The sequence below is a fragment of the Narcine bancroftii genome, chromosome 2, assembly GCF_036971445.1.
Source record: "Narcine bancroftii isolate sNarBan1 chromosome 2, sNarBan1.hap1, whole genome shotgun sequence".
In the NCBI taxonomy this organism is placed as follows: Eukaryota; Metazoa; Chordata; class Chondrichthyes; order Torpediniformes; family Narcinidae; genus Narcine; species Narcine bancroftii.
Window position 1 is genome coordinate 310,074,234 of NC_091470.1, and position 17,287 is coordinate 310,091,520.

Here is a 17,287-nt window from a genome sequence, read left to right on the forward strand (position 1 = left end):
CTTTGCCAAACGCTAACCTTAACCTGTAAAAAGGGACAGACCCTAAACATCAACTTCCTTTTGCTTCCCATGGATGCTGTGTGACTTATTGAGTTCCACCAGTACATTTGGAACAGCTGGAGTTGAACAGAGAAGGCTGAGAGCCCTGGACAGAGTGACAGGAAGGACATTTCCTTCAACAGAGAGGTCAGTAATTTTCCTACCACCATTAGGTCATTAGTCCTACAGCTCAATGACTGAAAAGATGTAGAAAGATTTTAAAAAGTACATGGCTATGCAGATGAAGTGCTATAACCCATGGACCAACAAATGGAAAGAGATTAAACTGGAAAGCTGTTCTTTGGCACAATGGGTCAAATATGCTCCTTCTGTGGCATCAGTTTCTGTTTTCTCACATTCTCTGGTCAGTGGATTCTTTATTACTTGTTTGGAATATAACAAATATGTTTGTGTAACTTTGAACTAACAATTTATTCAGTAATTGTGTCAAAGGTCATGAGTGGCTGCAATGCAATTGTCCAGCACACCTCACAGAATTAAGTGAAATAAAATTATTTCATTTTGAAACCTATCAAACACTGAAAGGCCTGGACAGAGTGGACATGGAGAGGATGCTTCCTATGGTGAGGGAGTCTGGGGTCAGAGGGCACTGCCTAAGAGTACAAAAAATGTCCCTTTAGAACAGAGATGAGGGTGATAGTACGGATTCTATCACCAATGTGTATATGTATATATTGTAGTATAGGATGGTTGTGATTGGCTGAGAGTGTAGCCACGCCTACTGGCAGTTCTTAAAGGGTTGCTCCTAGCCAGACCCAGATCATTCTGGACTGGTCGACCTACATGTGCTACACTCCAGTCTTCTAGTTAATAAAAGCCTTGGTTTGAATGAACAAGCCTTTGATTCTTTTGACGTACACTACAATTTTATTAACTAGAAAGTTTTCAAGGGATGGAATGCATGCTGCAACCGGAACACCTCAACATCGACCCGCAGTCGACTACAGCTCCGAATGACTTTAAGTACTGGGAGAGGTGTTTTGAAGCTTACCTACAACTCTCTGACCCTGCCGTGGGGGAGGACAGCCATCGACTACTAGTATTGATGTCTATGGTGTCCCCGAGAATCTATGAGAGCATCCAGGACGCAGCCACTTATGCCGCAGCCATGAAGGAGCTGAAAGGACTCTACGAGTGACTGGTAAACAGGGTCTATGCCCAGTATAAACTAGCGATCAGGAGGCAACTGTCTGGAGAGTCCTGTAGAGCTTATCTCCAAGCACTAAGGGCACTGAGCAGAGCCCCAACGATCTCATTCAGGATGCTTATGAGGCCAGGGTCCGATCGAATGAGGTGAGGCAGCGCCTGCTAGATCACGGGGGAGAAAACCTAGAGGACGCGACCCAGATTGCAGAGACAATGGAGGCTGCAGTCTTAAGTATGGACGCTTACTCTCAGGGCTGAACCCCACGCTATGAAGCAAGTGGGATGCCTTCCCTCAACCCTACTATCCCACGGCCTACCGACAGCCTGTCGGCCACCGCTACACTGCCTGATGCGATCCCGAAGTGCTACTTCAGGAGGGACAAGCACAGCAGGTCCCAGTGTCTGGTGAGGAGAGCCAGGTGCCAGAAGTGCCTTAAAAATGGCCACTTTGCTGTAGTCTGTTGCTCCAAAATGGCCACCATCAAACAAAGTGCCTCGTCTGAGGCCCAACCATCACCCTCTAATTCAAACATCTCTTCTCCAGAGCTCTTGTCCAATGAGAGCGAGGGCTCCATCATGCGGCAGCGCCTGACGTCACGGGGCAGGCACCGAGCACGGAAGGTACACTCCACGCGGCCTGGGTTTCTTTTCATACTACGCCCAATGAGTTCCACACTATGCTGACAAGACACGGCCACTTATCACAGCCACCTCCTTCCCCCGTCAGCCAAAGCCAGAGCTGCCTTCGACTGCATCAAATCGGACATCGCTCCTGCAACGCTGCATGCCATCGACGAGTCCATTCCATTCCAAGTAGAGAGGGATGCATCTGATTTTGCACTGGCGGCCACTTTGAACCAGGTTGGCCAGCCAGTAGCCTTCTTCTCCAGGACCCTCCACGGCCCTGAGAGCCGACACTCCTCTGTTGAGAAGGAGGCCCAGGCCATAGTTGAAGTAGTACGTCATTGGTGGCACTACCTCACTGGCAGGCGCTTTACACTGCTGACTGACCGACATGCGGTCTTGTTCATGTTTAGTAGCATCCAGTGAGGTAAGATCAAGAACGACAAGATTGCTAGATGGAGAATCGAATTCTCCACCTTCAATTACGACATACTGTACCGGCCTGGTAAGCTCAATGACCCGCCAGACGCGCTCTCCTGGGGGACTTGCACCAACATACAACTAGATAGGCTGCAGAGACTCCACAAGGAGCTCTATCATCCGGGGGTCACTAGGTTTGTGCACTTCGTTAAGACTCACAACCTGCCCTACACGGTCGAGAAGATTCATTCCATGACCTGAGCCTGCCCGGTGTGCGCTGAGTGCAAGCCCCACTTCTTCTGTTCGGAGAACACCCACGTCATCAAAGCCACCTGGCCATTTAAACGTTTAAGGGTGGACTTCAAGGGGCCCCTAAGGCCGACCAACCATAACACCTACATTCTTACGGTGATCGACGAGTATTCTCGCTTCCCGTTCGCTGTGCCCTGCTCGAACATGACCGCCTCCTCAGTCATAGAGGCCTTGCAAAGTATCTTCGCCATCTTCGGGTACCCCAGTTACATCCACAGTGACCGGGGGACCTCGTTTATGAGTCCTGAGCTGTGGCAGTACCTCCTGGAGCGTGGTATTACTTCGAGCAGGACCACCAACTATAACCCACGTGGTAATGGCTGGTCGAAAGAGTGAATGCCACCATCTGGAAAGCGGTTACACTTTCCCTGCGGTCCAAAGGCCTCCCCACCGCTCGCTGGCAGGACATGCTCACTAGCGCCCTAAACTCCATCTACTCCCTCCTATGCACCATGACCAATGCCACTCCCCTTGAAAGGATGTTCTCTTTCCTAAGGAAATCCGAATCGGGAGCAACCATGCCGGCGTGGCTCACGGTTCCCAGACCTGTCCTCCTGCGACGCCACATCCGGTACTCAAAGAACGACCCTTTGGTTGACCGAGTGACGCTGCTCCATGTGAACCCGCATTATGCATATATTGAGTACACAGATGGGCGGGAGGACACAGTCTTGGTAAGGGACCTAGCCCAAGCCGGATTGTACCAGGCATTGCTCCCAACCCAACCTCCTCCAAATCCCTCTCCCCTAGGTCACATGCTTGAACAAAGGGATCAGCACCACCCCACCAACTTAGGCCAGCCTGTCCACAACGCTATTGGGGAATTGAGTGAGGCGGTGGCCGCAACCAATGAGCCCGCCAGTGACACGACTCCAGTGACCCCAATCCCAGAACCACGGCGGTCACATCAGACGATCAGGCCCCCCGACCATTACAGCCCCTAACCTCTCACCAGCCTTTCCCCCCATGATGGAATGGCAGGGTGGACTTGATGGGCCAAATGGCCCAATTCCACTCCTTTTTCTCATGGTCCTATGGTCTTAAAGCAGAATCTGAGAAACAGGTGGAAGTTTTTTTTAAAACCAAGATGCAAAAAGCAGGCTAGCTTCTAAGTGGTAATCATTCTTGAGTCTCCTCAGATGTAGATGTAGATTCAGGTCATAGAGAAGAACAATATCTCAGATGATGGGAAGGATAATAATTCTATGCCTTCATGTTGGCTGAATTACTCTTCTTTTGCCTACACCTGCTTTGTCTCCTTTTGTTTGGCATTTTTGTTTCTCTCTTCATATGTACTGATTTTCTTATTTTAATCTGATTATAACTTCCCCAAATGTAAAGATTCCTTCAGCACAACGTTCTTTTCTGACTAATTCCCAGAGAAATAAAGCAAAAATATGCTATTAAGAGTTTACTGCTCTCTCAGCATCATTGCATAAATGAATTGGCTCATCCTCTACAAAAAGTCTTATTGTTTAGGTGAGAATTACACTTGTCTTTGCTTTTAATGTAATTTCCATGGAGTATCAAATTTTCTGAGGGATGCAAATGGGTCAGAAGTGGGTTAAGACTGATCCACAAGATGTAGCAATACAAAGGTTACAAGGTCATTTTATTCGCTGAGAAATATCAAAGTTCATTCGAACAGTGAAGATTCAAATGGTTATCTGCTTGGTTTCAAAATGACCTCTATCTGTAAAATAGGTCTAAAGAAGTATTTTGCATAAGCCATTATTATAATGAGAGGGTGTGTTTTATATTCAAGGAGTTAGAGAAATGAATCTATCCTTTGGAGCTCCCCGTGGCATTTATGTCTAACAGTCATTGCATTTCAGTAGATCAGTAGGCTGTGGTTTACTGAGAGGAAGACCACAATTTGCCATTGACTTCCTTGGAAATCTCTTCTCTGCTTGGAAGAGTGATTGCACAATTTCCCTTAAATTGGTTTAATCAAGGGAGCAGGGTGTATCGATTTCTTTTTTCACTTTAGGAAAAGACACAGTAGAAATCCAAAAATGCAGACTGCTCGGGAATTAGGTCAGTCTGGATTCTCTGGATTCTTGGGCCATACATTTTTTTAAAATTCAAATTTAAGGAGGAATAAAGAATAGATGAACAGGTAAATTTTGATAGTTTATTCATTAGCAAATGTAGTGTTTCATTTCTTAAAACGAGCAGTTTTAAAGAAAAATCAAGTGGTCGCTTGTTGCTGCTGTGCAACGCAGGCACACAAAAGCCCACTAAATTAAAAAAAAATGTTTTCCTTTCCTCAACCTTCATTGGAAGCCATTTGATTGATGTACATAACATTTCACAGAATAGATGTTTCAATGTGTCTGTGACCATATGATCGATATCACTCAATATTTTTAGTTCTTTAAAATATTTTCACTTCTTTCTGTTGATTTTTTTTCATGGCAAGCTTAATCCAGAGTAAAACTCATAATTTGAAGTGCTAATAAAATCAAAATTTTCCTTTTTTTCATGGAGAAATATTCTTAATAACATTAATCTTAATATATCAGAACCCTTTATATGGGATGATAAGCTGATAGGGCAAAGTGGCACAGTTTATTTTTACATAAAGAGCAGAAGACCTTGTTGTGCAAGGAATCTTGCTTCTAGATCTTGACATTTCTGAGCATTTGTGATGCACATCTCACTCCAAGACCCTTTGGTTATGATTATTTGGTGCATTTTGTTGTAATTTTAATATACTTTAATCTATACTTTGGTAAAGAAAGCCCATACTTAAATTATTTATGAGTGCTGGATATGATTATATTGAGTAGGTTGATATAAAGTGTGAAATATTTAACTGATAAACTTTACAAACGTTGAAATGAACTGTTGACTGATAGATTCAGTTTTCTACAATGAGTGATCAAATTTCATGAAAAAGTGAATGAAAGACATGAAACAGCTGTTTGAATGAAGGCTCTTAGACTTGAGTCATTTACTGTTTCTCTTTCTGTTGATGCTGCCTGAACTGTAAAGTTTTTCAAGCATTTATTTACCTGTCGGTGCTGCACAATTATAAGGTGTAAGGCGGTCCTTCCGACTAATAGCCTATAGGTCACCCTTGGGCAAGTTGTAGTGCCTGTTTAGCCTCCCAATCAGGGTCACATGAAGCCATGGATTGCAGATGGTGGATGGTCTTACAGGCAGATTCTGCAAATTCAGCCCTTGAACCTTTTCACCATTTAATAAGATCGTGAGTGATATTTTTCACTGACATCACATGCTTTCACTAACCCTTTAGCCATTGATTCCCTTAATGTCTAGAAAGCTATCTATCTCCATACGATGCATATTTAGTGACTGGGCCTTCACAGTTGTTTTGGGCAGAGAACACTAAAGATAAGAAATTTCTTCCCAACGTGGTCTTGAAAGCCAACAGCTGTTTTGAGACTGTGACCCTTTTCTCTCAACACCAACACTGATCTACCCTGTCAAAAAATTTTGTAGATCTCAATGAATTCATCTTTGAATATTCTAAATAGAAGAGAGTATAGAATCAGTTTACATAAACTCTCATCACGTTTCTAAATATTGAACCCACACCACAATCCTTAATAATCCCACCATCATCAATTTGACAAATTTATTCTTACTCTGCTTTCTTTCTATTAACCAATTCTTAGTCAATTCCTGGATATTCTAATGATGATCTTATTGCCATATACATTGTACAATGTATGTATGCACCATAATTTTTACTTGTTGCTGCAGAATAGATACTTCATGAAAAAAAAACCTAAACTACATCTCATGAATTCTAATTTTGACTATTAATTGCTGGAGGTGTTGTATAAGAAAAGACAGGATGGAATCAAGGTATGAGGAGATAAGTTCAGTGGGGCAAGACTAACAGAAACAATGGACCTACCAGGACAGGTTGGTTCAGAGATAGAAGTGGGAAGAGTAGGGTTAATTGCAATGGAGGGAGGATCTGATGTAATGAGATTTGTGGTGGGGTGGAAGACAACAGCCTGGCATTTGCTTGGGGGGGGGGGGGGTCATGGTCCATGGGTAGATATAAGGAGGTATCAGGGAGGCATAAAATAGAGACCAGACTACCAGGCTGTTTATATCCACTGGATACATTCTATGGCATGGTCATTTAATAGGCAATGAGACACATAGATATTTTTGTAAAAAATTTAGTAATTTGAGTTATTTTGTTGGTGGAATTTAATACACTTGCACATGAGTTAAGATCTGAAGCAACTGGTTCTTGGAATGAGGGAAAATTGAGGAAAATTCCCCCATGTTCACTGCAATCCAGTAAAAGAAGGGTTACTTCATTAAAATATGCAAGTTCCTGCGGGCCTTGACAAGCCATTTACCACCATCCTTGTGGAGAACTGGAGACAAGAGTTTTAAGGAAAAGGATTGACCACTTAACACTAGCATGAGGAGAAATTTCTTCTCTAAGATGGTTATGAACCTAAAACTTTGTTTCCCCAAAGTCTGTAGATGCCAAGCCTGTAAGCACATTCAAAGTTAAGATTTATGGAGGAGTCATTGGAGCAAATGAAGACAAAAAGAAAAGACCCTAAAGGCCAGATTAGTCATGAATCTTACAGAGAAGGATCAGGTGGCACGGTTAGTATATCAGTTAGCACAATGATATTACAGCTCCAGCGATTCGGGTTTAAATCCCGTGCTGAGTGTAAGGAGTTTGTACATTCTCCTCAAGTCTGCGTGGATTTCCTCATGGGTGCTCCAATTTCCTACCATCCTTCAAAACTTATGGAGATTTTAGGTTAATTGGTATATATGAGGGGCACAGACTCCTGAGCCAGAAAGCCTCGTACCATGGGGTATGTCTAAATTTAAATTTTAAAATACACTCAAAGGACAATATTGCCTCCTGCTGGTCCTGTTTCATATATTCTTATGAAGTCCTCTTGTTGGTGTTTTCCTTCAGACTTGAGAAAAATACCATTAATTAAAAGACAATATAATCCAAGGGTCTGGGACGATTTTCCAGAGTCTAAGATTTGAGTGTCATTATCCTTGCATCTTTTGGATATCAGACAAGATTAACAGCATAATAAAAGACGAAGACAATGCAGGAAAGGTGGAGAAATTGTGGTTTGAGTCCAGACATGGTTTTGCTATCTTGTGACAATTTATTTAAAACTTTAGAAATAAATTTCCGTTTCAAAATTAATGAAAATGTAGATTTAGTTTAAGAATAGGATTTTGACAATCTTTAATGGCTTATCTAGTGAAGATATTTGGTTGCTGACCCAAATGGAACAGATGTGGCCTAAATGTGTGTTCAATTAACATCTTAAAAAGTCAGAGATACAATTATTACTAATATAAGCCCAGGATTTCTCCCTCTGTCGTCTCTATTGACCTCTTCCTGTGAATGTGTAGACATTAGTTGGGTATAGAATTGCTTTCAGCTGGGAAGCCCCACATTTGCCTCGGTGAGAGTATCCATTGTCAATATGAATTAGGAAAGAAGAAAACTAGGAGAGAAAAAAATATGTTGGTTACTTGTTTATAGCTTTAAAATTTAAAAACAAGACAGGTGCCTCAAAAACAGGCGATCCGCTTCAAAATCTTAACCAGAGTGAGAGCTTTAATAAGGAAGTAATGATTTGACAGATCCATTCCAATACTCATTACACGAGACATGCTCATTTTGCATAATAAAATGCTTTCAATTTTCTTTGAATCCTTTTTCCAGGATTCGCTCCAGTAAGAAACTCTTGTTATTGGTTGGTGGATTGCCTCCAGGTCCAGATCGACTTCCAAGCAACTTAGTTCAGTATTATGATGAAGAAAAGAAGACATGGAAAATCCTTACAAGTAGGTGTGGTCCTGAAATAATTTTCATTAATTTCCAATTGGCTGTTTGAAATTCTCCTGCATTGTTAACAAGAACCATGAAATTGCTGTAAGGGTTGATTGTCCTTCCACCCATCTCATTCAACCTTTCTGCAAGTGACTTACAATACCATTGTGTTTATTGTACTCAATTGCAACATTGTATTAATTCAATTTTTAACAGTGAGTGGATATTTTTTTTCAAGCAAAATGCTTCTCTGAATCATTTTATCTTTAAATGGATTCAATTTTTTGTTGAACAATTGGTGCTCATGACTGATTGATCTTATCTGAAATATAACACCACAGGAGTCCTTAAATGAGATCAACCCACTTTAATGACAGTTGTCTTCAATCATTTATTCTGAAAGATATCGACTTTTCCCTAGTGTTCTAAATAATATTCTGCTCAAACCACAAAAACATTAAATATCACAGCACCTGAAAGGGCGAGAGGGTTTATCTGCATTTCTGATAACATTTCTGAAGGCATTCCAATTTCCTGAAGTCTGTAATTTTGTTTGCAATTTTGTAAAGATAATGTATACAAACCCTTGCAGAATATACAACAGCAATATGTATTTCTAAATATAACATTTTGGTTCAAAATTTAACATGGAAGGACATGGTCAAAGAATTGGGTTTCAAAGAGTATCTGATAGGAAAGAAAAGATAAAGGTTGTCACGGACACATTGGGCTTAAGGTTGAACTAGATCATAAGGCATCTCAAACACCATTGACAAACAAGGCTTGAGGGCCTGTTTCCTTGTTATATAACCCTATAATTCTCGGTGGAGAAATGTAGGGAGAGAATTCCAGAGCTGAGAGCTTCAGCAATTTGGTGTAGTGTGATTAATAGTGAAAGAATCAAATATGGAAATGATCAAAAAAATTAGCACTGCAACAATGTAGATAGCTTGGAGAGAGAGAGAGAGAGAGGAAAAACCTGAGAATGATTAATTTAATTTAGAGATACAACAAAGTAACAGGTCCTTCTGACCCACGAGCCCGCAATGCCAAATTCACCCATGTGACCAATTAACCTACTTTGGAATGTGGTTGGAAATCTGAGCCCCCAGAGGAAACCCACACAGGCGCTGGGAGAATGTACAAACCCCTGGTAAAAGAGTTGTGGTCAAGGAGGATTTTGAACACAAGGATATGAACAGAGTTAAAGTTAATATTAATATTAATCAAGCTTCAAATGCATACAAAATGTTTATATGCCAGAACAAAGTACCTTGCTCTTTATTGCCTTCTTTGAGGGCTTCCATCAACATTTCCTGAAGAATTAGTTCTATATTTTCAGCTCCCCTGATTTGTTTTTTTTGTTAAATGCTGTTCTGAGAATTTTCATTGTTACTGTTACTTGAGAGTGCTTTAGTAGTTATATGTCACCAGGCCAATTTAGTGATCTTCAATAGTAAATCTATTAGAGAAGGCAGATGAATCCGGAAGAAGATCTGAGTGATTTGAAATAAAAATGAAGCCCGAGTTAAACAAGAAAGTGCAGATGCTGGGGCCGATTGCAATGCACAAATTTGCTGGAGATACTCAGCAAGTCATTCAGTATCCATAGCAATAAAGAGTAACCAATGTCTCAGGCCTGGGCCCTTTTTGAGATATACCATCTCCTTGCTACAGATATTGTGTGATCTGATGAGTTTCTCCAGTATTGCAAAGTGAAACTGGACGTGACCAAGCACTGAAATACAAGGGGATATTTCCTCCCAGTTTTCTCCTGCATCTTTCTTGAAAGTGATATGAAAATAATTCTTACACCAAATGGCACAGTGATTGTCAATAGACCATTCTGTGGAGCTTTCAACTACAAAGTTCAATGTGGGCTCTATCAAATATTCTATTGTATTTGGAAATAATGGCTTTGAAAATTAACCCCACAAGTTTGGTGCTTCAGACCACAATTCTTTGTGATGCTTACAGAAGCACTTGGAGCACAGCTCTTGCAATAAATACACATTTTTGGAAGGATGATAGGACAGGCTATATTCACAGATACTAGAAAGATGCAGGGAATCAGATTGTGAAATGCAGCAGAGCCAAAATGGATACTGATATAACAGTTAATGCCATGTGTTCAACACGGGTGGAGACCCAACACTCAACAGTAGGAAGGAACCCTCCACCAAAGCTATTTAAAGGGATCATCAATTACATAAAAGTCATCAAGTTTTGCAGCATGAAAAGAATCAGAATTTATTGTCATGAACAAGTCATGAAATTCGTTGTTTTGCCCCAGCATCACAGTGCAAACATTCATATAAACCATCTTTCACCAATAAATAAAAAATGGTGCACGAAAAGTCAAAAGAGGGCAGTGTCTTTGGTTCAATGATCATTCAGGAATCTGATGTCAGCGGGGAAGAATCTGACCTTGTGCCGCTGTTGTGCTCGTCTTTAGGGTCCTATACTTTTTTCCTGATGGTAGCAGAGTGAAGAGGGCATGGCCTGGGTGGTGGGGTCCATGAGCATAGAGGCTGCTTTCTTAAGACACCACCTCTTGTAGGTGTCCTCGATGGAGTGAAGACTGGCCCCCCTGATCTCACAGACCAAGTTAACAACTCTCTGGAGTTTTTTTTTCTTGTCCTGAATGTTGGTACCTCCATACCAGACATGGATGCATCCAGACAGGATGCTCTTCACGATACACCTGTAGTAGTTTTTGAGAATCTTCTGCAACGTACTGAATCTCTTCAAACAGCTCACAAAGTATAGCCACTGGCATGCCTTCTTTGTGATGGTATTGACATGAAGGATCCAGGACAGATCCTTGGACATGTTCAAAATTAAAGTGGATCCCAGCTACACCTGCCTGTCTGTGGGCTTTATGGAGCAATCCATGCAAGCCTACACAAGTAAGACCCCTCAAATCTTCCTCCAGTACATGATGACTCATGCACAAGTGATGAGCTTGTCAACTTCATTCCCTTCGCGCCCAAATTCCACCCTGATCTCAAACTCACCTGGTCCATCTCCGACAAACTCTCCATCTTGTGAGACAAGCTATCCACCAACATATATCACAAACCCACAACTCTCACAACCTGGACTACATTCACACAATGTCCCCTGTAAGGATTCTATCCCCTTCTTTCAATTTCTCCGTCTCTGCTGCATCTGTTTCCAAGATGAGGTCTTCCAGTTTAGAGCCTCTGAAATGTCTGCCTTCTTCCACAAACGTGGCTTCCCCTCCACCACCATCAACTCAGCCCTCACCAGCATCTCTTCCATTTCCTGGTCATCTGCCCTGGCCCCCTCTGCCCCCATACGCAACAAACATAGAATCCCCTCATCATCACTTACCACCCCACCAGCCTCGCTATCCAACACATTACCCTCCGGAATTTCTGGCACTTAGAACAGGATCCCATGACCAGACACATCTTCCCGCTCTCTGCCTTCCATAGGAACTGATCCCTCCATGACTCCTTCATGCACTCATCCCTCCCCACCAATTGCCTTAGCAGACACTTGCCCCTATGACTGCAGGAGGTACCACACTTGTGCTCACACCTTCTCCCTCAATACAGTCCAGGGCCCCAAATAGGCCTTTCAAGTGAAGCAACACTTCACCTATGTATCTGCAGGATTGATTTACTGCATCTGATGCTCCCTTTGTGGCCTTCTCTATATCGCAGAGACTGGGCACAGATTGGGAAATCGCTTCGCTGAGCACCTTTGCTCCATCTGCACCAGTGACTGAGACCTCCCATTTCAGTTCTGTGTCACACTCCCATACTCATGTCTGTCCATGGTCTTATGTACTATCCCACAGAGACCACCTGCAAATCATCCCTCATCCACTTGATTGTTGGTGTCCCCTCCCTCTCTTCTCCACCTATCACCTTCAGCCTTTGTGATCACACCTCCCCCCAACTCTTTTGTTTGGATGCCGGCTGACGTTTTTTCATATGTTGATGAGGGGCTCTAGCATGAAATGTCGGTTATATATTTTTACCTTTGCTACATTTGAAACACTGCTTGGCCTGTTGAGTTTCTCCAGCTTTGCTTTTTTACCTCTGAGATATTGACACCCTGAAATTTGTAATTCTTAACCCTCTCCACTACTGAGCCCTTGATGTGGACTGGGTCGGTTTCTCCTTTCTCCTGAAGTCCCCAATCATCTCCTTGGCTTTGCTGACGTTGAGTGCAAGGTTGTTGACACCACTCAATGAGCTGATCTATCTCCTTTCTGTATTGTCCCTCTCTGCTGTTTGTGATTCTGCCGACATCAGCAAATTTGTAGCATTGGAATTGTGCCTGGCCACACAATTATGGGTGTATAGTGAGTAGAACCTCTTTTATCTACAAGTTGGTTCTGACAATCAAGCACCTATTTATACTAATCCCTCATTGATACCAATTTGTTTCTCTATACTACTGACCTTGAAAAAGATGGACTGTGCATATGCTGGCTTGGTACATTATGCATTCATCTTGATCTGTATGTCTGCATTGACTTGCAGCAGAAAGTGAGTATGTGTTGACCTCAAGCATCAAGAACAGGCTGTTTCTCCTCAACATGGGCAAAGTGGTGACAATTTTCAAGCAGTGAAACATGTCAGATAGTATGAGGACAAGATTTACTGAGCAACCAGCCAGAAGATAAAGAAGCAATGGCGAGTAGAAGCCCTGATGACTGGGTTGTTCGGGTAGAATTGCTGTTAGGGAAATGGTTAGATTCTGCTTCATAGAATCATGGAATTATAGAATTGTTTACCTCAGAAATAGTGCCTTTTGGTCCACCTTGTCCATGCTGTCTAACTATTTTTGTCAATACCGTTTACCTGTGAGAACTTCCTCTACAATTTCCTATCAAGGTATCTGCCCAAAATGCCTCTTAAACACTTATCTGCTTCTATCACCTCCTCTGATAGCTCATTCCAGAAATCATCATCCTCAATGTGAAAAACATACCCCTAAGATCTGCTTTCAATTTCTTCCCTCTTTCTATTCTATGCTCCTCCTAATTTTATAAACATCTGTAATATTACCTCTTGGCCTTCTACATTCCAGTGAGAAAAATCCCAGCCTATCCAGTCTTTCATTTTTACAACAGTCCTCCATTCCAGGCAACATCCTGGTGAACCTTTTCTGCATGCTTTTGTGACTTCATTCATTGCAATTAGAATTGTACACAATGCTCCAAGTGTTTGGTCTAACCAACATTTTGTACAGCTGTATCATGGCATCCCAACTCTTATACTCAGTGCAAGCATATTAAGTTACTTCTTTACTACCCTGTGTTGCCATTTTCAGTGTACTATGAACTTGCACTCCAAGGTTACTGCAATATGTATCCTGCCACCATTTAATTTCCAAAAGTACATACCAGTAACGTCACACATGCATGGAATAAATTCCATCACGCACTCCTCTGTCCTACTTTCCAGTTGGATTATGTTCTTCTGTATTCAAAGACCTTTACCGCTATTCTGTGACTTACTAATGTTTATATCTTCTTCAGCCATACTAATCAATCCACTTACATTCTCATCCAAGTCGCTCATATACAGTATAGTATATGATAAACAATCAAGGTCTCAGCACTGATCCCCATGGCACACCATTGGTTACGGACTTCCATTCAGATCAACATCTCCACCACTCTATCACCCAGCTAATTTTGGATCCAGTTTACTAACATAGCTTGTATCCCGTGTGTTCATTATCCTTCTGGTCCAGTCTATTATGCAAGACCTTGACAAACGCATCATTGAAGTCCACATATACCATGTATATGTCCACATATACCCTGCCTGCATCATTTTGTTTTAGTTATCTCCTCAAAAAAAACTCAATCTGATTTGTGAGACAGGATCTTTTTACCCTGTGACATGTCCAATGGGACCCTTTGTACCCATGCCAATGCACCAAAATTCTTCAAGTTGGTGCATTCCTATCCAGGCACGAAAACGACAATCAAGCTGGTTTCCTGAACATTTCAGCTGGCCACATATTAAGTGCGAAATTAGACTATAGCAAAGACCTATCTGCCATGTCAGTGATCCAAGGTCTGCAGATGACCAAAAGCACAGAGATTTATTTGTCCCAGATTTTTGTTTTGAGCATGCCCACCTTGATCTGGTTGGTCGACTCCCACCATTGAGAGGTTAAAATTATTTAGTCACTTGTGAAGGTCTTCCCCATTGCCATCAGATTCCTGAATTATCAATGAACCAAAGACACTGTCTTACTTTTGCACTATAATTTTTTTTATTGTAAGATGTTTTAGAATATGAATGTTTGCACTATGATTCTATAGCAAAACATCAAGTTTTGTGACATGTTCATGACAAATTCTGATTCGAATACAAGATGGCAAGAGGCCATCCAAGTCACTAACATCTCCGCAGAAACAGTCACCTTGGCTTTCACTGATCAATGAGTTCTGGCCTTCGGTGTCTCATGGACAATTACAATGGACTGAGGACCACAATTTGAGTCTGCATTCTTTTGAACACTTACTGACCATTTGTGCACCAACTGGATTTGGACAACGGCTTACCCTTCACAAGTGAATGGGATCATTGAATGTTTACACCGCCAGCTAAAATTAACATTGACAGCCAGGGGAGACACATCCCAATGGAGTGAATGGTTTCCCATCATACGACGATAAAAGAAGACCAAGGTTGTTCAGCGGCAGAAATGGTCCATGCCACCACTCTGACACTTCCCGGTGAATTTGTCAAACCTGCTCCAATGACTAGGCCACTTGATCCTGCCAATCACGTCGACTGACTATGGCAATCCATGCAGTTACTCAGGCCTACACCAACCCAGCAAGTTGCTACAATGGTCAATGTGCAGACTGACTTACTATACTACACATGTCTGGGTTTTACGTGACGCAGTTCACCTTCCACTTCAGCAGGCATATGATAGCCCTTACCAAGCCATCTAACACCAGCCCAAAAGTTTTGTGATGCATTGGGATGGAAAGATTGACACTGTATCTATCGACCATTTGAAGCCAGCATTCATTGAGAACAAGCCAACTATGCCACCCACCAAACCAACAAAGGCTCAAGGCCCCAGCCTGACCTGTCAACCACCGCCCACTCTTCAGTTCCAGACAAGATCAGGCTGGAGAATCAACCTGCCAGTCTGTATTGCTGTGGGACTAATCCAGGCAGTTGCTACCTTGTATGACTTTGGGCTGAGGGAGGGAAGGCTGTTGTGTGTTTTGCATAGGGCTGGTCACCACTGGCAACTCACTGGAGGCAATGCTTTGGAGTTCAAACACGCCTGTGTGGACCACTGAGGTGAGATTAGGGACAGTGTTGTGGTCAGTGCAGGAAGCAGTGAATAGCATGGGGTTGCGTTAGAGAGGAAAGCAAGAATTGAAAGGAGCTGGGTTAAATAAAGAACACACAATGCAGCTTGCTGAGCTTAATAGCGGTTAACCCTCTATTCTGTGGCAAAAATTTAGCAGTTTCTACACCTACACAAACCATTTTACTTCCCTTAATTAATCAACGCCTTTCCAAGTGAAGAGAAATGCTACTCCCTTAAACTTTTTCCAATAATTTCCATACAGGTTCATTGGACTCCAGTTATGGGTTTATCCTGGAAAAGACCTTGCATCACCCTTGATAAAGGGCCCTGACCTGAAATGTTGACTGACCATTTCTACCCATGGATGCTGCATGACCCGCTCCCTCTCTCCAACTTCTTATTGAAAGAACTAGAGCTCATTGATCCTCCTGGAGGTTGGGCTGCCCACAAGTGATGATGATGCTGAGGAATTTATTGCACAGTGTCTGTGCTTGTATGGTGTTGAGGGCACTACACTGGAATTCTGAGATCATGGGAGATAATGATATCTATAAGACCAGCTACAAGATGGATAAGGATCATTTCACTATTCTGAATTTTAAATAAATAAAAATACTCTTTAACTCAAAACAAAATCTTGAACAAACAACCTACTACCAAACAACAATGATCCCAATGTATATTATCAAAATCATACCAAATTCGTCAGTAAACTCAAATTGTTGTAGACTCCTGAAATGTTCTAGAGAAGGGGAAATAGTCCTGCAGATGGTGATAAGATATTCGTTTGGAACTGTATTTAATTTTCAAGATGCCTTAATCAGACAGGAAAGGGAATCAATTGCTAGCTGTAAAAATCCAATTGATTGTAACATCAGCTAAAAAGTAACTCATAAAGCATAATTTATATTATGATGTGATTAAGGGTACAATTATAGTTAGATTGGTGTCAGGACACTTAAGTAGTTATGAACTATGCAAAACATGATACTGAAAACTCGCGTTATCTTTTCCCATTTCTGAGGAGCTTTTCCAATATTTGGGAAGGCTCTGTAATGGTGCCATCGCATCACACCCTCTGGGCATTTTCTTCTTTAAGGCACTGAATGTTCAGAACTGGCATGGAAAATATCTGTCCAAAAGTCTTCATTGCAAATAATCTAACCAAGAAATTTTGATTTTGGAATCCTGTTTCTGATCATTGTTAACATTAGTTTATTATCTAAAAGACATGTTTTTCTATATTACGGATGATAAAGTTGCTGCAAATGTTGGATACTTTTTGATGCAGAATTAATTACAAAATAAAAACTTTGATCATAATTAATGCATGGAGCTCTTTAGAGGCTCAGAGTTTATTACATGATGGTGGGATAAATAGGATACAGACTGTTCCTTTGGCAATTCCTCAGTATTGAGGATGACTTATTTACATAGGTTCCAAAGTGGCTAATGAGGACAATGCAGGAACTGTAGACTCTTCCACGGATAGGATACGTAGAGCCTGCTGGGGATGTAAATGGGTATTTTATTATGTGGTCTACACTGTCCACCACTTATGCTGAGCTTCCTTGT

At 41.8% G+C, this 17,287-nt stretch overlaps 1 protein-coding gene across 1 annotated transcript in view; it reads left to right on the top strand.

Annotated features, from left to right (window-relative positions):
- Positions 1-17,287, top strand: part of klhl14 (kelch-like family member 14) — a 172,520-nt gene that overhangs the window by 14,145 nt on the left and 141,088 nt on the right. Inside the window, exon 2 of the mRNA XM_069915440.1 lies at positions 8,270-8,391. Within this exon, the coding sequence (XP_069771541.1) occupies positions 8,270-8,391 (122 nt within the window). The remainder of the gene's footprint in view (positions 1-8,269; positions 8,392-17,287) is intronic.